General features: G+C 43.5%; 2 protein-coding genes across 2 annotated transcripts in view; both read right to left on the reverse strand.

Moving 5' to 3' along the window:
- Positions 1 to 810: 810 nt before the first annotated feature.
- Positions 811 to 8,347, reverse strand: LOC120063839 (death-associated protein-like 1-A). The gene is made up of 4 exons (XM_039014153.1): positions 8,172 to 8,347; positions 1,848 to 1,947; positions 1,589 to 1,652; positions 811 to 1,364 (listed from the first exon to the last, which is right to left on the reverse strand). The coding sequence occupies exons 1-4, from the start codon at positions 8,236 to 8,238 to the stop codon at positions 1,239 to 1,241; spliced, it is 357 nt and encodes a 118-aa protein (XP_038870081.1). The 5' UTR covers positions 8,239 to 8,347; the 3' UTR covers positions 811 to 1,238.
- A 1,257-nt stretch (positions 8,348 to 9,604) lies between these two features.
- Positions 9,605 to 18,533, reverse strand: part of LOC120064416 (plakophilin-4-like) — a 131,823-nt gene continuing 122,894 nt past the window's right edge. The window contains exons 16-22 of the mRNA XM_039014987.1: positions 17,992 to 18,142; positions 15,006 to 15,198; positions 14,545 to 14,629; positions 14,141 to 14,258; positions 13,684 to 13,815; positions 12,594 to 12,667; positions 9,605 to 10,278 (exon numbers count right to left, since the gene is read on the reverse strand). Of these exons, the coding sequence (XP_038870915.1) occupies positions 10,024 to 10,278; positions 12,594 to 12,667; positions 13,684 to 13,815; positions 14,141 to 14,258; positions 14,545 to 14,629; positions 15,006 to 15,198; positions 17,992 to 18,142 (1,008 nt within the window). The 3' untranslated portion in view covers positions 9,605 to 10,023. The remainder of the gene's footprint in view (positions 10,279 to 12,593; positions 12,668 to 13,683; positions 13,816 to 14,140; positions 14,259 to 14,544; positions 14,630 to 15,005; positions 15,199 to 17,991; positions 18,143 to 18,533) is intronic.

The raw sequence follows: 18,533 nt of genomic DNA on the forward strand, positions 1-18,533 counted from the left end.
CTGTCAGGAATAAAATTATTAAACTGTGTCGACGTCATACAAACTCTTAGGATATAATTCAAGCAATTTCATAGAGACTTACTGCCTGTTCCTATCTTAAAACAGCCAACTACCCAATAACTGAGAACGGAGCACAACTCCGGTTAATATCAGACAATAAGAGCCCCTAGATACTCTATGGTGGATCTGGAAGAAGTCCTCTTCAGTGCTTTGCTGGGTTCAGCCTCAGAACTTTTGTGAGTGCACCTTTAGAGGTCTACACATGCCGAGAACTTCTTCCAAAGAAGCACTTCCATTCAAAGACAGTCTGCTGTGGGTCAGTTTCTGTGGAGACACAGTGATGCAAAGCTTCCCTGAGACATGCCAGATTAAGTTTCACTCTCAGAAACCGTGGTATTGTATGCTGTAGTAACATGATTAAAGTATGTAGATTATGGAAATGGTCTAGAGACGTAGGCTAGTGTTCAAGCTCATGTGGAAGAGCAGCTCCTGTCAATATGATAGGCCAGCGAGCCAGAAAATACCTCACAACAGGGAAAATGCACCCAAAGACCTTTGGCAATAGTGCTTTCGTGACATCTGATCTTCAGGTAGGATGAGCAGAGTTTCTAACTTGGAACCCCCCCCCCAGGTTTTCATCAAGGATCTCTCTGTACTTTGCTCTGTTCATCTTTTCCTCGATCCTGACTAGTCTCCCAGTCCCTGCCGCTGAAAAACATCCCCACATCCCCTTTCAACCAAACTATTCAATGAACTGATTAGAAATGTGAATCTTGTTAACCATAAAACAAAAAAGGACATGTTTCTAACGCCATGCAACTTTTTTTTATTCAAGCCGTAAACAAATGCTAAGCTTTTCACTATGAAAATAGACACTGATGAAACAGTCAGTCATCCACCTTATACCCTCTTATGCAACATACCAATTCCAAAATCACCACCATGTGCGTTTTAGTTCACGTGCATACACTCATTAATAAAAGGCACAGTAAATGCTGGTTTGTAGTAAGCAGAACACCACCCATATCCCCACAAAGCTCCACTTTCTCACCTAAAAGCAGTTACAAATTGCAACCAATTCAAAGTAGATGAATGGATTCTAGAGTACTAAACATTAAACATTCAAGTCTTTTCTGACATCTCATGTTGGTCCTCTCATGCATGTAACTAACCCTTCCTGCTAGTCTTTCACAGTTGACTTCACATGTTTCCTTCAGGCAACTTCAACACATGTTGCTTCAGAACTTTTTCGGTTGCTGGATGCAGAAGGTAGACTTGAAAGCTGGCGAGTGTGCCTTCTCCAAAGCAGGTCTGAGTCTGCTGTGTTTCACACTTACTGGGGTCTCTGTGAAGTCATGTCCCAACTGAAACAATTAAGAAATAATTTTGTAAAATCATGGTTTACCAAGCAACCTGGAAGAAACTATTTTACTATGCCAATCTGTAGTAGGTAGGCTATGAGTAAATGGTTGACTTGCATGATCATTACAAATGAAGCCAAATTATTGTAGTTTACAGCAAAACCCGTTTTTTGGCCAACTCTTGTGGGACACGGATGCAGCCATTATTTTAAGTCAGATATCCTTACCTTGTCAAGTGTTCCTGACATCAAGACACTGACTAGCTGCATTCGGCTGGAGGTGGCTGCAGATCTAGAACAGTATTACATGTTTAAAGACAAAACTCAACATTGCAGTTAAAAGTGTTCCTGGATGTTGTCTCAATGTAAAAACAAATATCATCCAAACTCTGTCAATTAGCGAGACCCTGTAGATAGGTACTTAATGAATACGACCCAATACTCTAATGGAACAAATCAGGTAGGGACTACCTGAACTGTACTGTACCTGGGTTTGGGAACCTTGTGTTCCCTCTCTGGGTTCACATGGTGGGTGGCATGACTCTCCTCATAGCTCTTCTTGGCCACTCGTTTCCCCCCAGCCTTCACTGTGGAGCCAGAGTGGAACCGTTTAAAATATAGTTAACATTTTCTCATTATTTTACTTGTTCAGAACGGAGTTTAAACTATTCAGAGTTACTGTAAGACTAAACTACTGTGCATGTTTTAATACCAGTTGGTTTACTTCAATATAGAAGTAGATTGTAAGACTATCAGTGTTGGTAGACCGATCAAGAGGTGGCACTTGCGGTGAGAATACAGTTAAGCATTGTGTCTGCTTTTTATTTTCCTCAGTTGCTTGCAATAGGCAGGGTTCATCAAAAATAAATACACCTTACCCAAATCCTGTCAAAGCAACAAGCGCATATAGCCAAACAATGTGCAGCTCTGATCAGAGAAATAGTTTAATTTGTACCGCGAGTGTCCCTTTCAGGGTCCGTATGTATTAAGCACATCTCAGAGTAGGGCAAAGTGGATGCTAAAGCACTCCTACTCTTGATATGGCCCCAGAACTTATTTTCGAGGACATCATGTCACACCATAAGTCTAGTCAACAGGCAGTGAACTACAGTGCCTTCAGAAAGTATTCATACCACTTGACTTATTCCACATTGTGTTACAGAAGGAATTCAAAATTGATTCCCCCCCCCCCCCCCCCCCACCAAGAGACAAAGAGAAAACATGTTTTCTAAATGTACATAAGTATTCACACCAGAGTCTATACATTTTTGAATCACCTTTGCACACCTGGATTGTACAATATTTGCATTCTTTAAAAAAAAGCTTGATCAAATTGGTTGTTGATCATTGCTAGACAGCCATTTAAGTCTTGCCATTAATTTAAGTCAAAACTGTAACTAGGCCACTCAGGATCATTCAAGTCATCTTGGTAAGCAACTTCAGTGTATATTTGGCCTTGTGCTCTAAGTGACTGTCCTGCTGAAAGGTGGATTTGTCTCCCAGTGTCTGTTGAAAAGCAGACTGTACCAGGTTTCCCACCCACTCCAGGATTTTGCCTGTGCTTAGCTCTATTTAGTTCATTTTTATCCATAATAAAAATAAAAAAATCCTTACTGATGACAAGCATACCCATAACATGATGCAGACACCACCTTGCTTGAAAATACGAAGACTGGTACTCGGTGATGTGTCGTTGGATTTGCCCCAAACATATGCTTTGTATTTACACAATTAATCTTCTCCTTTCCCCCCTCTGATAACCAGGTGGTGAATCGCATCTCTGCATGTCTGGCAGACATATCAGTGTGGATGACGGATCACCACCTCAAGCTGAACCTCGGCAAGACGGAGCTGCTCTTCCTCCCGGGGAAGGACTGCCCGTTCCATGATCTCGCCATCACGGTTGACAACTCCATTGTGTCCTCCTCCCAGAGTGCTAAGAACCTTGGCGTGATCCTGGACAACACCCTGTCGTTCTCAACTAACATCAAGGCGGTGACCCGTTCCTGTAGGTTCATGCTCTACAACATTCGCAGAGTACGACCCTGCCTCACGCAGGAAGCGGCGCAGGTCCTAATCCAGGCACTTGTCATCTCCCGTCTGGATTACTGCAACTCGCTGTTGGCTGGGCTCCCTGCCTGTGCCATTAAACCCCTACAACTCATCCAGAACGCCGCAGCCCGTCTGGTGTTCAACTTTCCCAAGTTCTCTCACGTCACCCCGCTCCTCCGCTCTCTCCACTGGCTTCCAGTTGAAGCTCGCATCCGCTACAAGACCATGGTGCTTGCCTACGGAGCTGTGAGGGGAACGGCACCTCCGTACCTTCAGGCTCTGATCAGGCCCTACACCCAAACAAGGGCACTGCGTTCATCCACCTCTGGCCTGCTCGCCTCCCTACCTCTGAGGAAGTACAGTTCCCGCTCAGCCCAGTCAAAACTGTTCGCTGCTCTGGCACCCCAATGGTGGAACAAACTCCCTCACGACGCCAGGTCAGCGGAGTCAATCACCACCTTCCGGAGACACCTGAAACCCCACCTCTTTAAGGAATACCTAGGATAGGATAAAGTAATCCTTCTAACCCCCCCCCCCCCCTTAAAAGAGTTAGATGCACTATTGTAAAGTGGTTGTTCCACTGGATATCATAAGGTGAATGCACCAATTTGTAAGTCGCTCTGGATAAGAGCGTCTGCTAAATGACTTAAATGTAAATGTAAATGTAATTTATGCCGAAATTAATTTCTTTGCCACATTTTTTGCAGTTTTACTTCATTGGAAACAGGATGCATGTTTTGGAATACTTTTATTCTGTACAGGCTTACTTTTCACACTGTCAATTAGGTTAGAGTAACTACAATGTTGTTCCGCCTACCACAGCCATTACACTCCGTAATTGTGTCAAAGTCAACCTTGCCTTAATGGTGACATCCCGGAGCAGGTTTCCTTCATCTTCAGCAACAGAGTTAGGAAGGAAGCCTGTATCTTTATAGTGACTGGGTGTATTGATACACCATCCAAAGTTTAATTAATAACTTCACCATGATCAAAGGGATCAGTCTTTCTTAACCCATCTACCAATAATTGCCCTTCGCGAGGCATTGGAAAACATCCCTGGTCTTATTCACTGCTCGACTGAGGTACCTTAGAGATAATTCTATGTGTGGGCTACAGATATGAGATCATTCAAAAATCATGTTAAACACCATTATTGCACACAGAGGGAGTCCATGCAACTTAAGCACATTCTTAGCCCTGAAAATATTCAGGCTTGCCATAACAAAGGGGTTGAATACTTGATGCAAACATTTCAGCTTTTCATTAAAAAAAAAAATGCCTGAAAACATAATTCCACTTTGAAATTAGGCCAGTGACAAAATCTAACTTAATCCATTTTATACTCAGGCTGTAACAAAAAGTGGAAAAAGTCCAGGGGTGTGAATACTTTGAAGGCACTGTACATATATTCAACTAATAATGTTATTACATTTTGCAGTAGCTTGGTGGTAGTTGAACTAATGCAAATCTATACTGAACAAAAATACACTGCTCAAAAAAATAAAGGGAACACTTAAACAACACAATGTAACTCCAAGTCAATCACACTTCTGTGAAATCAAACTGTCCACTTAGGAAGCAACACTGATTGACAATAAATTTCACATGCTGTTGTGCAAATGGAATAGACAAAAGGTGGAAATTATAGGCAATTAGCAAGACACCCCCAATAAAGGAGTGATTCTGCAGGTGGTGACCACAGACCACTTCTCAGTTCCTATGCTTCCTGGCTGATGTTTTGGTCACTTTTGAATGCTGGCGGTGCTCTCACTCTAGTGGTAGCATGAGACGGAGTCTACAACCCACACAAGTGGCTCAGGTAGTGCAGCTCATCCAGGATGGCACATCAATGCAAGCTGTGGCAAGAAGGTTTGCTGTGTCTGTCAGCGTAGTGTCCAGAGCATGGAGGCGCTACCAGGAGACAGGCCAGTACATCAGGAGACGTGGAGGAGGCCGTAGGAGGGCAACAACCCAGCAGCAGGACCGCTACCTCCGCCTTTGTGCAAGGAGGTGCACTGCCAGAGCCCTGCAAAATGACCTCCAGCAGGCCACAAATGTGCATGTGTCTGCTCAAACGGTCAGAAACAGACTCCATGAGGGTGGTATGAGGGCCCGACGTCCACAGGTGGGGGTTGTGCTTACAGCCCAACACCGTGCAGGACGTTTGGCATTTGCCAGAGAACACCAAGATTGGCAAATTCGCCACTGGCGCCCTGTGCTCTTCACAGATGAAAGCAGGTTCACACTGAGCACATGAGCACATGTGACAGACGTGACAGAGTCTGGAGACGCCGTGGAGAACGTTCTGCTGCCTGCAACATCCTCCAGCATGACCGGTTTGGCGGTGGGTCAGTCATGGTGTGGGGTGGCATTTCTTTGTGGGGCCGCACAGCCCTCCATGTGCTCGCCAGAGGTAGTCTGACTGCCATTAGGTACCGAGATGAGATCCTCAGACCCCTTGTGAGACCATATGCTGACACATGCACATTTGTGGCCTGCTGGAGGTCATTTGGTGTTGGGCTGTAAGCACAACCCCCACCTGTGGACGTCGGGCCCTCATACCACCCTCATGGAGTCTGTTTCTGACCGTTTGAGCAGACACATGCACATTTGTGGCCTGCTGGAGGTCATTTTGCAGGGCTCTGGCAGTGCACCTCCTTGCACAAAGGCGGAGGTAGCGGTCCTGCTGCTGGGTTGTTGCCCTCCTACGGCCTCCTCCACGTCTCCTGATGTACTGGCCTGTCTCCTGGTAGCGCCTCCATGCTCTGGACACTACGCTGACAGACACAGCAAACCTTTTTGCCACAGCTCGCATTGATGTGCCATCCTGGATGAACTGCACTACCTGAGCCACTTGTGTGGGTTGTAGACTCCGTCTCATGCTACCACTAGAGTGAAAGCACCGCCAGCATTCAAAAGTGACCAAAACATCAGCCAGGAAGCCTAGGAACTGAGAAGTGGTCACCACCTGCAGAACCATTCCTTTTTTGGGGGTGTCTTACTAATTGCCTATAATTTCCACCTTTTGTCTATTCCATTTGCACAACAGCATGTGAAATTTATTGTCAATCAGTGTTGCTTCCTAAGTGGACAGTTTGATTTCACAGAAGTGTGATTGACTTGGAGTTACATTCTGTTGTTTAAGTGTTCCCTTTATTTTTTTGAGCAGTGTATAAAGGCAACATGTAAAGTGCTGGTCCCTTGTTTCATGAGCTGAAATAAAATGTTGCACGCCAACCCAGGATGCCACATCCAGCTTCTTCACCTGCGGGATCGTCTGAGACCAGCCACCTGGACAGCTGATGAAACTGAAGAGTATTTCTGCCTGTAATGAAACCTTTTTGTGGGGAAAAAAACTTACTGATTGGCTGGGCCTGGCTCTCAAGTGAGAGGGCCCCTGCCCAGTCATGTAAAATCCATAGATTAGGGCCTAATGCATTTATTTCATTTGACTGATTTCCTTATGAACATTAACTAAGTAAAATCGTTGAAATTGTTGCATGTTGTGTTTATATTTTAGTTCAGCATTGGAAAAGTTTAGTAGTTAATTACTTTTGTCATGTAGCCAACTACTGGAACTACACTTTTTATTAGGCAATAATTCCCTTCCAGCATCAGACCTGCCCAATTCTTACTTGAAACACTGAGCCTCATTCTCACATTGTTTTAAGACACTAAATTACACATTCTCTTAACATCTGACTCCAGAGTGATCTGTTCTTGCAATTTGTAGTCTGAGATTTCAGATTTTCCATTTTTTTATAGTTTGGATGTAACTTTTGTGGCGACCTAACACAATTAATAGAACTAAGTTATAGATATCATTCTCAATGACACCTAGCCTATAACCGGGAGATATGTTCTGTGTGCTCTATTGCTATGCTTTCCGTTTAAGTTTCTGCATCTTTTACTTTTGTACGACAGCTTCAAACACCTGAAAATACAATATTTGGGGTTATGGATCATATATTTTCACAGCTGTTTAGATGGTACAATGATTCTCTACACTACACTTGCTTTGTCACAAACTTAAATTGAGCGAACTATTAGAATTTTAGCAACCAGAAAATGGCGGAGTGATTTCTGCAAAGTGCATCTTTAAGGGTAGCTTTAGTGTAAATTCATTTCTTCCAGTGTGAAGGAACTGGTCCCCTGGGAAACTATTTTCAGGGCACTGTTAGCTTCCCCAACACTGCCAAGAGACATTCCGCCTTTGTGAAGTAAGGCGGCATCGCAATAATGCCGTTAATGAGCATTTTAATAAACTGTTTGACTGACTATGACTCAAAAACATATGTATAAGCAAGAACCTGCATGGGAAATATTCACTTAACTACATGAACCTCAGTGCTGGCCATCCTGTTCCTCGAGCACAGAATGTACCACAGTTGAACAATAGGCTATGCTATACACTGATTCAAGTTTCATACCGCATTGTGACGGTAAATACAATTAAAGTAGCAAGGGTGAGAGCATTTAGGCCTACTACTGCATGCAATCGTTAAGAGTTTCCATATTGTATTAGTTTACCCCCTACGCACTTGAGGTTTGAGCGTGCGTAACACTGTAGCAGAATGTTTGCACAAGACGAAAACAAAAATCTATTCAACAGGAAGAGTAGACCTATATGGTAAATACACTGAATGTAGACCACACTTACTTCCTCAAAATAACCCATTACATCGAACACATTGTTTTACAAAGAAAATACGCAGTTTAGTGACAATTACGAATTAGTATGAATTAATCAACAATATACCTGCTGGAGGATGGCCAGCCTTCAATTCAAGACTCTCTCTCATTTCAGATTTAGATAGCTGAACCATTCTCGACTTCTGAACAACAATAACAGAACACAAACTAGCGCAATACCAACTCCGTTGCTTTTATACTGCTGAAAGGAAAATGACGTAGCTGATGCAGGAAGCAAGCATCAGCATATGGGGCTGCAGCAGACTCATTTATTCCACATGAGTGGACCAGACATATGGCGTGAGCAGCCTCAAAAAGTTACATTGTTTTATTTAGTGTATCGATTGGCGCATTTGTGTCTGTGGTGCGCATTGAGGATGTTTATGATCGAATCATATTTCCTACCTACCAATCCTGTCGTTTATACAACACCATTGCCTAGTTCAAAAACAACCTTCAGCCACTCCCCTCTGTGTTTGCAGATCTGAATAAAGCAGGATAGAAGTAAGCAATATGGTAATTCACCATCTGGTTGTGTGGAGCATATACATTGCTATTTGACTTTTTATAAGGACCTAGAGTACAGGCAAGAGATTATTTTTGAACAGAACTCATCTCACATTTATCTTAGTGGAACATGCTTGCTATTTATGTAATAAATAGTTTAAAACAACTTGATATCCTGACAAAAAGCAATGCCTGCATTGTCAGTATTTTTTGTCACTTCTAACACCTTTTAAAGTGTTTATCTGAAAAGGTCTATTGTCTAGTCCTGAAATAAGACAAAGAAAATGCTGAGTGTCTGATCAGTCTTTATCATGTTGGTTGTTTCCCAAATGGCACCCTACTCCCTATATAGTGCACTACTTTTGACCAGGGCCCATAGGTCTCTGGTCAAAAGTATTGCACTATATAGGGAGTAGGGTGCCATTTCGGGACCGTGGTCAAAAGAAGTGCACTATGTAGGGAATAGAGTGGCACTTGGGATGTAACCCTTGCCTTCATTTTCTACCTTATGCATGCAAAGACGAGAGGATGAGCAACAGAAGGGAGGAGTTGTAGAGCTCTTCATGGACCAAACGTTCACATTTATTTCTGTTGGTTGGTGTGCAAAGAAAATGGCAGTGAACCATCCCATGAAAGGTCCAGCACAGAAAATGGAAAAATAAAGAGAATATCTGCAAAGTCACAAAAATGTCTGCAATTCCACACTTCATTGAAAAAACAAAAGTCAACTTTTATTAACTTTGCAAGTTTGTGTTATGATGTAATCTTTTCCCACCTCTCTTTCCTTCTTCATATACTGTATTTATAGATCTATAATATAGATTTGACATGGCACAAGTCTTTACCAGTGCTGATGAGCGTAAACCAGGTGGCATTTTTTCTGTATTTACAATTAAATGACGGAAATGTACAACACTCCATGGCATACACAATCTCAACATTAAGAACAAATACAATGTGATCCCTCTGTACAAACTAACATCTTTAGATTACTTTTTTTTTTTTTTTTTTTTTTTTACAGATATGAGTTCATGATCCATTTTAGCCTACAGACATACACATACACATTCCCCATCTGACTCAAACCTTCCGTCACATATCCCACACCTTCACCAAGCTACCACAGCAACGGGTTTCCAAAATAAAAACTAACATCTAGACCGAGCAGAACGCCGCTCACAATGATGTCCAAACGCCGACCATTCCCCAAACACACCACTGCATGATTCCCTCTCTTCGTTTAAAACAACAACCACATTCCTTGATTTCCTTCTTTCTTTGGCTTAACGTTCTGTTTCTCCATCTGCCATCACTTCCTCCCCCACATTCAGATTCACTTTTTTTTTTTTAAACAAACACACAAATAAAAGTTCATGGTCGAGTTCATCAGATGGGCTCCAAAGAAGAAGTCCCTATACCCAGGAATCTGGCGAACCTGGGTACTGCTCCGCCCTGTAGGAAGGCCTCCGGGTGGTGGAGTAAAAGTCCACGTAGTTCGTGGTGGATTTGAGTCCGTGGCCATGCGACTGAGAGCTGTAGTCTGCCGTGGGGGGGAAGGTGACTACTTCCTCCGCGTAGGGTTCCTCGTAGCCGTGTGGAGACTGCAGGTACATTCTGTAGGTGTCGTAGTTCCGCCTGCTCGGCTCCTCGGTGTAGTACACCTGCTGCTGTGGAGACGAGAGGAGCAACACTAAATCAGGTCTGTTTATGTGAAAGGCAGGAACATATCTACTTCGAAGTCCAGTGTTTGTTTGATTTATGGGTCATTTGTGGTTGAAATTCTAGTAACAGCTAATTTACACTCTTTCGGCACTTTCCCAGACACAGATTAAACTTAGTCCTAAAAAACAAGATCAATAGAGAATCTCAATTAAAAAAGCTTTTTAGTCGAGGACTAGGCTTAATATGTGCCCGGCAAACGGCCCCTACGTGTATCGAAACTCAAGCTGCATGGCTATATAGGGTTGGGTGTAGAGGTCGACCGATTAATCGGAATGGCCGATTAATTAGGGCCGATTTCAAGTTTTCATAACAATTTGGCCGATTTTTTTTATTTAAAAAAAAATATATATTTTTTTACACCTTTATTTAATCTTTATTTAACTAGGCAAGTCAGTTAAGAACACATTCTTATTTTCAATGACGGCCTAGGAACGGTGGGTTTAACTGCCTCGTTCAGGGGCAGAACGACAGATTTTCACCTTGTCAGCTCGGGGATTCAATCTTGCAACCTTACAGTTAACTAGTCCAACGCTCTAACCACCTGCCTCTCATTGCACTCCACGAGGAGACTGCCTGTTACGCGAATGCAGTAAGCCAAGGTAAGTTGCTAGCTAGCATTAAACTTATCTTATAAAAAACAATCATAATCACTAGTTAACTACACACGGTTGATGATATTCCCAGCTTATCTAGCGTGTCCTGAATTGCATATAATCGATGCGGTGCGTATCGTTGCTCCAATGTGTACCTAATCATGAACATCAATGCCTTTCCTAAAATCAATACACGGAAGTATATATTTTTAAACCTGCATATTTAGCTAAAATAAATCCAGGTTAGCAGGCAATATTAACCAGGTGAAATTGTGTCACTTCTCTTGCGTTCATTGCACGCAGAGTCAGTGTATATGCAACAGTTTGGGCCGCCTAATTTGCCAGAATTTTACGTAATTATGACATAACATTGAAGGTTGCGCAATGTAACAGAAATATTTAAACTAATGGATGCCACCCCTTAGATAAAATACGGAACGGTTCCGTATTTCACTGAAAGAATAAACGTCTTGTTTTCGAGATGATAGTTTCCGGATTCGACCATATTAATGACCTACAGCTCGTATTTCTGTGTGTTATTATGTTATAACTAAGTCTATGATTTGATAGAGCAGTCTGACTGAGCGGTGGTAGGCAGCAGCAGGCTCGTAAGCCTTCATTCAAACAGCACTTTCGTGCGTTTTGCCAGCAGCTCTTCGTTGTGCGTCAAGCATTGCGCTGTTTATGATTTCTGGCCTATCAACTCCCGAGATTAGGCTGGTGTAACCGATGTGAAATGGTTAGCTAGTTAGCGGGGTGCGCGCTAATAGCGTTTCAAGCGTCACTCGCTCAGACTTGGAGTAGTTATTCCCCTTGCTCTGCATGGGTAATGATGCTTCGAGGGTGGCTGTTGTCGTTGTGTTCCTGGTTCGAGCCCAGGGAGGAGCGAGGAGAGGGATGGAAGCTATACTGTTACACTGGCAATACTAAAGTGCCTATAAGAACATCCAATAGTCAAAGGTTAATGAAATACAAATGGTATAGAAAGAAATAGTCCTATAATTCCTATAACAACTACAACCTAAAACTTCTTACCTGGGAATATTGAAGACTCATGTTAAAAGGAACCACCAGCTTTCATATGTTCTCATGTTCTGAGCAAGGAACTTAAACGTTAGCTTTCTTACATGGCACATATTGCACTTTTACTTTCTTCTCCAACACTTTGTTTTTGCATTATTTAAACCAAATTGAACATGTTTCATTATTTATTTGAGGCTAAATTGATTTTATTGATGTATTATATTAAGTTAAAATAAGTGTTCATTCAGTATTGTTGTAATTGTAAAAAAAAATTAATCGGCCGATTAATCGGTATCGGCTTTTTTGGTCCTCCAATAATCGGTATCGGTGTTGAAAAATCATAATCGGTTGATCTCTAGTTGGGTGTAATATCCTGATTGTCCAGTCTGAGAGGGAGTGGAGGGAGGGAACTGAGCTCCCTCTCCCTGGGTGCTATCTAGGTAACTGAGACGCCCAGCCCTTCCCTCTCACAGCAGTCACATCCACTCTAACTCACACAATGGCTGATATGATGGATGTCTCCTAGATGGAGATGGATGTCTCCTAGATGGAGATGGATGTCTCCTAGATGGAGATGGATGTCTCCTAGATGGAGATGGATGTCCGACCAGAAGGGATTGATTTAGAGTCTCTATTGTATTTACCTGTGTTCTTCTGGGGTCCTCTCTTGTAGGCGAGGAGTAAGATCCGATATAATATGGTGGCGGCTTTCCAGTCCCTGGCAGAGAAATGCACAACATAATGGTATAACTTCAGCTTCGCCATGAACTTGACTTGTTAGCGTACAGTATGTCAAATATCCCATTCCACACATTCCCATAGGCATGATCTCTGTATAACGGTCAGATACAGCTACGCTGGAAAGAACAGACTAATAACATACAGTCAAATGGTTGGGCACCAATGTCTTATTGTTTGCAAAGCCTGTGGGATGGTATTTTCCTTGGCCCATTTTCAAGCCAGAGAAATCCTGAAAGTCATTTTCCACTCTTGTTCCCAGCATTCTGGGTTTTCATGGCTGGCCCAGGGAGTGTGGCTGGGTAGACCGTAGGGGTAGGCGGGGTTAATGTGGATGAGGCTGCAGCTCTGTTTACTCAGCGCCCCATTGAGGGTTGTCCATCTGGCAGCGGCGAGTCTGGGTGCCCTGCATACCTAGCCTACGCCCCAAATGGCACCCTATTCCCTATCCAGTGCACTACTTTTGATCAGGGCTCTGGTCAAAAAGTAGTGCACTACATAGGGAACAGGGTGCCATTTGGGAAGTAGCACTACTGTTCCTCAGGGCAACTGACAACGGCCGCTTTGTAGTGGCTGCACAGCCAAGTGGCTCACAATGCGGGTGGACCAGCAACTCTATTGATCAGCAGACCCACTTAAACGCAACAAAAAGGCTCAAGTGCTCTTTTGAACTTAGCCGATCGTCCAAGAGCCTCCAGCTCCCAATAAGAGCGATAAGAAAGAGGGAGATAGGGTGGTCGTGGTGGAGCTGGGGGAGAGCTGGGGGAGAGCTGGGGGAGAGGGGGCATGGAATGTGATTCCTGGGAGTGGTGAGGGGAGATAAATGGATTACGGCCTACATAGAGGTGAAAATAACCCTAGGGGATACTTTAATCACGGTCTGGTGTACATGGCTGACACATTCTCAATCACATTCCAAAGTCTCACATGATATACTGTGTTTTATGTACAGTAATAATTCTGAGATCATGAGAATTCTGTCCGCACATCGCTTACCTGTATATTGATATTTATGTACATTGTTGTCCCCTTGGTTATTATAAAATTGCATAGTTGACGGTGCCCTCTGATAATCAGAACGGTGTTCTTTGATTCCCAGTATTGCAGGAGAAGAGGTGGCACTACCAGCTGTGGACAACAGAACACGGAGGTAAGAAGGATGACATTTTTGAATTGAACCGTCTTTGTGTCCTTATCTAGGGCAACGTCCCAAATGGCTCCACATTTCCTATCTAGTGCATTCATGTTGACCAGAACCCTGTGGGCCCTGGTGAAAAATAGTGCACTAAGACAGTGTTTCTTAATCCTGCACCCCCAAAGGGGTCCACATTTGAGTTTTTAACCTAGGGCAAAAACAAAAATGTGGACCAGGATTTTTTTTTTTTAAACTGGGGAATAGGGTGCCATTTGGGACGCAATCTAGGTGAATTATTGTTTATGTGGCTAGGCTGACCTGACTGGTTGACCGGTGACATCTGTATGTTGCTGGTGGGGAGGGTGGGCTGAGACTTGAACCTGTCGCGCTCTAGAGTGGATACCGGTGTGATGAAGTGGTTTTGGCTCCATCCGTCCTAAAGGCCAGCAGAGAAAGGAGACAGTGGTTAGTTTGAGCCACAAAAACCTGGGCTGCGTCCCAATAATATCTCCTTTCCCCTGAAGTGTACACTTGTTCACTACTTCCCACAAATCGAAAAGCATTGGATTGGCGGCGGCACGGGCTTGTGGGAGTTTCCGCCATATCTCATACACCAGCCATTTCCTTTCAAACAAGTGCACACTTTGGCAGGATGGAGAGATAATTGGGACGTAGCCCTACTGTATTTAGCCTCCTCATCCCAACACTGGTCATTCCCTTACCTTCTTATAGATAGTTCTCAGGTCTTTGTACTGCCACAGTGTGTTGAGGACCTGAGCAGCAGCTTTCACCACCTTCATAGAGTACCTTTGCGGACAGAGAGATGCATGTCACCACACATTACCCCTGAGAAGTTACAACTGAGGCCTCTTAGGACTATACGGCAAATACATGGCATGGCATGTTTCTGTGGTTAAAAAATGAGTCTACTCTCAACTGTTTGAAATTGCTCTCACTCCATTCCGGGGTGTAACCTCAGCACATGAGCCTAGAGCAAGCTTCTGTGTGGAAGCACAAGTTGTCCTTCCTCGTGCTCTCTGTGTGCATCCCGAATGGCACCCCTATCCCCTACATAGTAAACAACTAAAGTAGTAGCAGTAGATTGAAAAGTAGTGCACTATAACGGGAATAGGGTGCCATTTGCGACGCATCCTCTGAGCAGCAGCTGAAGCCTCTCTCTCACCTCTCTCCCCTGCCCTTGGTGATGTTGACCAGCTTCTCGATGCCGCCCGTGTCGGCCAGTGCCTTGGCGTTCTCCATGTTCTTGCTGGTGACCTCGTGCAGGGTGCAGCAGATGGCCGCCACCGTCTCGTCAGAGAGCAGGGTGGTGTTCCCCCCAGGGAGACGGTTCACCAGGTCCCTCATCGCATACTTCCCTGGGAGGGAGGGAGGGAGGGAGCAAGTATTAATTATGTACTTATAATTTCTGTTACGAATTTACGATCGAGATTATGGCAAGGCTTCTTTATAAACCCACTCTGGCTTCCTCATCCTTACCTCCACAGACATTTTGTTCTATTTGACTTTTTAACAGCAAATAAATGAACTAGCTACACCTTTAAATAAAACTGGAACGCAACAGGGAGAGAGAGAGAGACAAAACGGAAATAAAGAGACATTCATTGCATTTTTGATATACCGTGTCTTACATAATGTATTTGTACTGCAGATGCCTTCCTCTAGGGCAGGAGACCTAGAGTACACCGTGTACTTTTGTACTTTGCTGATGCTACATTTGTTCAGCTTGAGTTGTCCTGCCACAGCCTACCATGTGCCTTTCCTATAGGACATAGCATTAGTGCCCCCCAGACCCTGGGTTAAAACCACTTGTTTTTTCCCCCTGAGTCTCCCTCAGAAGATCAGCCCCTCCAGAGTACCTCTCCACACAGCCCCTCTCCCCCCCATTATCTCCCCCCCATTATCTCCCCCATCTCTCAGGCTGCAAGCTCTGCTGCTGCCTCTGCCTCTGCCTTGCTGGAACACTAACTCATTATTATTTCCACATAGCTAGCTCATAAAAACCTGGTTTCCCTGAAAAGGGGTGATTTCACAAAAAACAAGAAGAATTGGGATGAAGGGTAGCAATCTGGCCATATAATCAGCAGTTAGATTACTAAACGTGAACATAGATCTTCTGGTTCTACTTCATCTGAAACCTCTTATTTTCCATTTCATCTTTCCCCCTTTTTTTAATACACTGAGTGTACAAAATATTAAGAATACTCTTTCCATGACATAGACCAGGGATGGGCAACTGGCGGCCCACCGGCCACATGCGGACCCCCAATTTCACCCAACTCATTCGGGGTCTCAACTTACTGTTGAGAGTTAGAATAATAGAATACACAAGGTGCAATTTCAAAATTTGGTTGTTCATCAGCAGTCCATCAATTAGCCCATGTCAGCTAATTTATTTTAGATTGGTAAGTTACTCTAGCGACCAGCTATCTAAACATGTACTGTAGTAAGCATAGTCGAATTACTGACCGGGGTGGGGCCCATCGATCATCAGTTATCATGTTAAAAACGTCAAACATTTAACTCTAAACTACACATTTTTCTCTCCACCCCATGGCAAAATTAGTAAAATTGGATGAAATTAGTTATAAAATGACTAAATCTTCTCTCTGCCCAATGGAAAAAGGTGTAGAATTGCAGCAAACGTGCTTTAAAATGGCAAGATTTTCTCTACGCCCCATGGCAAAATGAGCAGAATTGCAAGAAATTCACTTTAAAACGTATATTTGTATATTCCGTCACAAGGGGGGCCGCTAAAAGGTTTTGCTTGCAAGGTGGGGGGTGGATGTGGGTACGCAGACCCATGAACCAGTGGGGCCCTTCATGATGAGTTTGGTTTTTCTGTGGCCCCCACCCCCATCAAAGTTGCCCATCCCGGACATAGACTGACCAGGTGAATCCAGGTGAAAGCTATGATCCCTTATTGATGTCATTTGTTAAATCCACTTCAATCAGTGTAGATGAAGGGGAGGAGTCAGGTTAAAGAAGGATTTTAAAGCCTTGAGATAATTGAGACATGGATTGTGTATATGTGCTATTCATGGGGTGAATGGGCAAGACAGAAGGTTTAAGTACCTTTGAACGGGGTATGGTAGTAGGTGCCAGGCGCACCGGTTTGTGTCAAAAAACTGCAACGCTGCTGGGTTTTTCATGCTCAAAAGTGTCCGTGTGTATCAAGAATGGTCCACCACCCAAAGGACATCCAGCCAACTTGACACAACTGTGGGAAGCATTGGAGTCAACACGGTCCAGCATCCTTGTGGAACGCTTTCGACACCTTGTAGAGTCCATGCCCCGACTAATTGAGGCAAAAGGGGTGCAACTCAATATAATAAAATGTTCCTAATGTTTTGTACACTCAGTGTATAGTGTTGGTTGACCATTTATTTGATCTGTGCTTGTATAGCACATGTACATAGCCTACTGTACTGGTTGGTTGCGTTCCATACCGACTACATTGCAGATGCATTGTATCAACCAATGGTTGGGCGCCACCCCATCGACTGCGCAGTCGGCATCAAACTGTTATATCATATGATGTGGTGATCTGATATGTTAAACACCTATCCATCTGAAACGTTAAACACCTATCCATCTGATACGTTAAACACCTATCCATCTGATACGTTAAACACCTATCCATCTGATATGTTAAACACCTATCCGTCTGATACGTTAAACACCTATCCATATGTTACGTTAAACACCTATCCATCTGATACGTTAAACACCTATCCATCTGATACGTTAAACACCTATCCATCTGATACGTTAAACACCTATCCATCTGATACGTTAAACACCTATCCATCTGATACGTTAAACACCTATCCATATGTTACGTTAAACACCTATCCATCTGATACGTTAAACACCTATCCATCTGAAACGTTAAACACCTATCCATCTGAAACGTTAAACACCTATCCATCTGATACGTTAAACACCTATCCATCTGAAACGTTAAACACCTATCCATCTGAAACGTTAAACACCTACCCATCTGATACGTTAAACACCTATCCATCTGATACGTTAAACACCTATCCATCTGATACGTTAAACACCTATCCATCTGAAACATTAAACACCTAGCCAGGTGTTGTGAGATCTGTCCGGCATCTGTAATGGAGCCAGTGTTTGGTCCTCACCTATGAGCTCCTTGTTCCTGACGTCCAGGGCCATGTTCCTCAGGGCGGTGGCCACAGAGCAGACCACCCTGTCGTTGTCCATCCTCAGCAGCTCCACCAGGATGGGCAGACCCTTCTCCTTACGCACCGCCGCACGGACGTACGCCGTAAACTAGTACAAACGCAGAGACGACAGAGAGGACATTTCAACTCTATCAATTTAAGAGTGTACACTTGATATATATATATATATATATATATATATATATATATATATATATATATATATATATATATGTTTAATTGTCACATACACCGGATAGGCGCAGTGAAATTTGTAGTACAGCCATAGTACTAAAGACATGTTTTTTCTTCTTCAGAAAACCAGACAACAATGATGTCATAGCCCCTGTGATAAATGTCCTAGAGCTGAAATAACCAAGAGCCACTGACACACGACTTTCAGCTGGATATCTAGCTTGATCTAGCATCCTTCCTTGTCCCAGAAGCTAAACATTAACAACTAGGGGGTTTAGGAGAAAGCACTAAAAGTGACTTTTGAC

The sequence above is a fragment of the Salvelinus namaycush genome, chromosome 19 (assembly GCF_016432855.1).
Source record: "Salvelinus namaycush isolate Seneca chromosome 19, SaNama_1.0, whole genome shotgun sequence".
In the NCBI taxonomy this organism is placed as follows: Eukaryota; Metazoa; Chordata; class Actinopteri; order Salmoniformes; family Salmonidae; genus Salvelinus; species Salvelinus namaycush.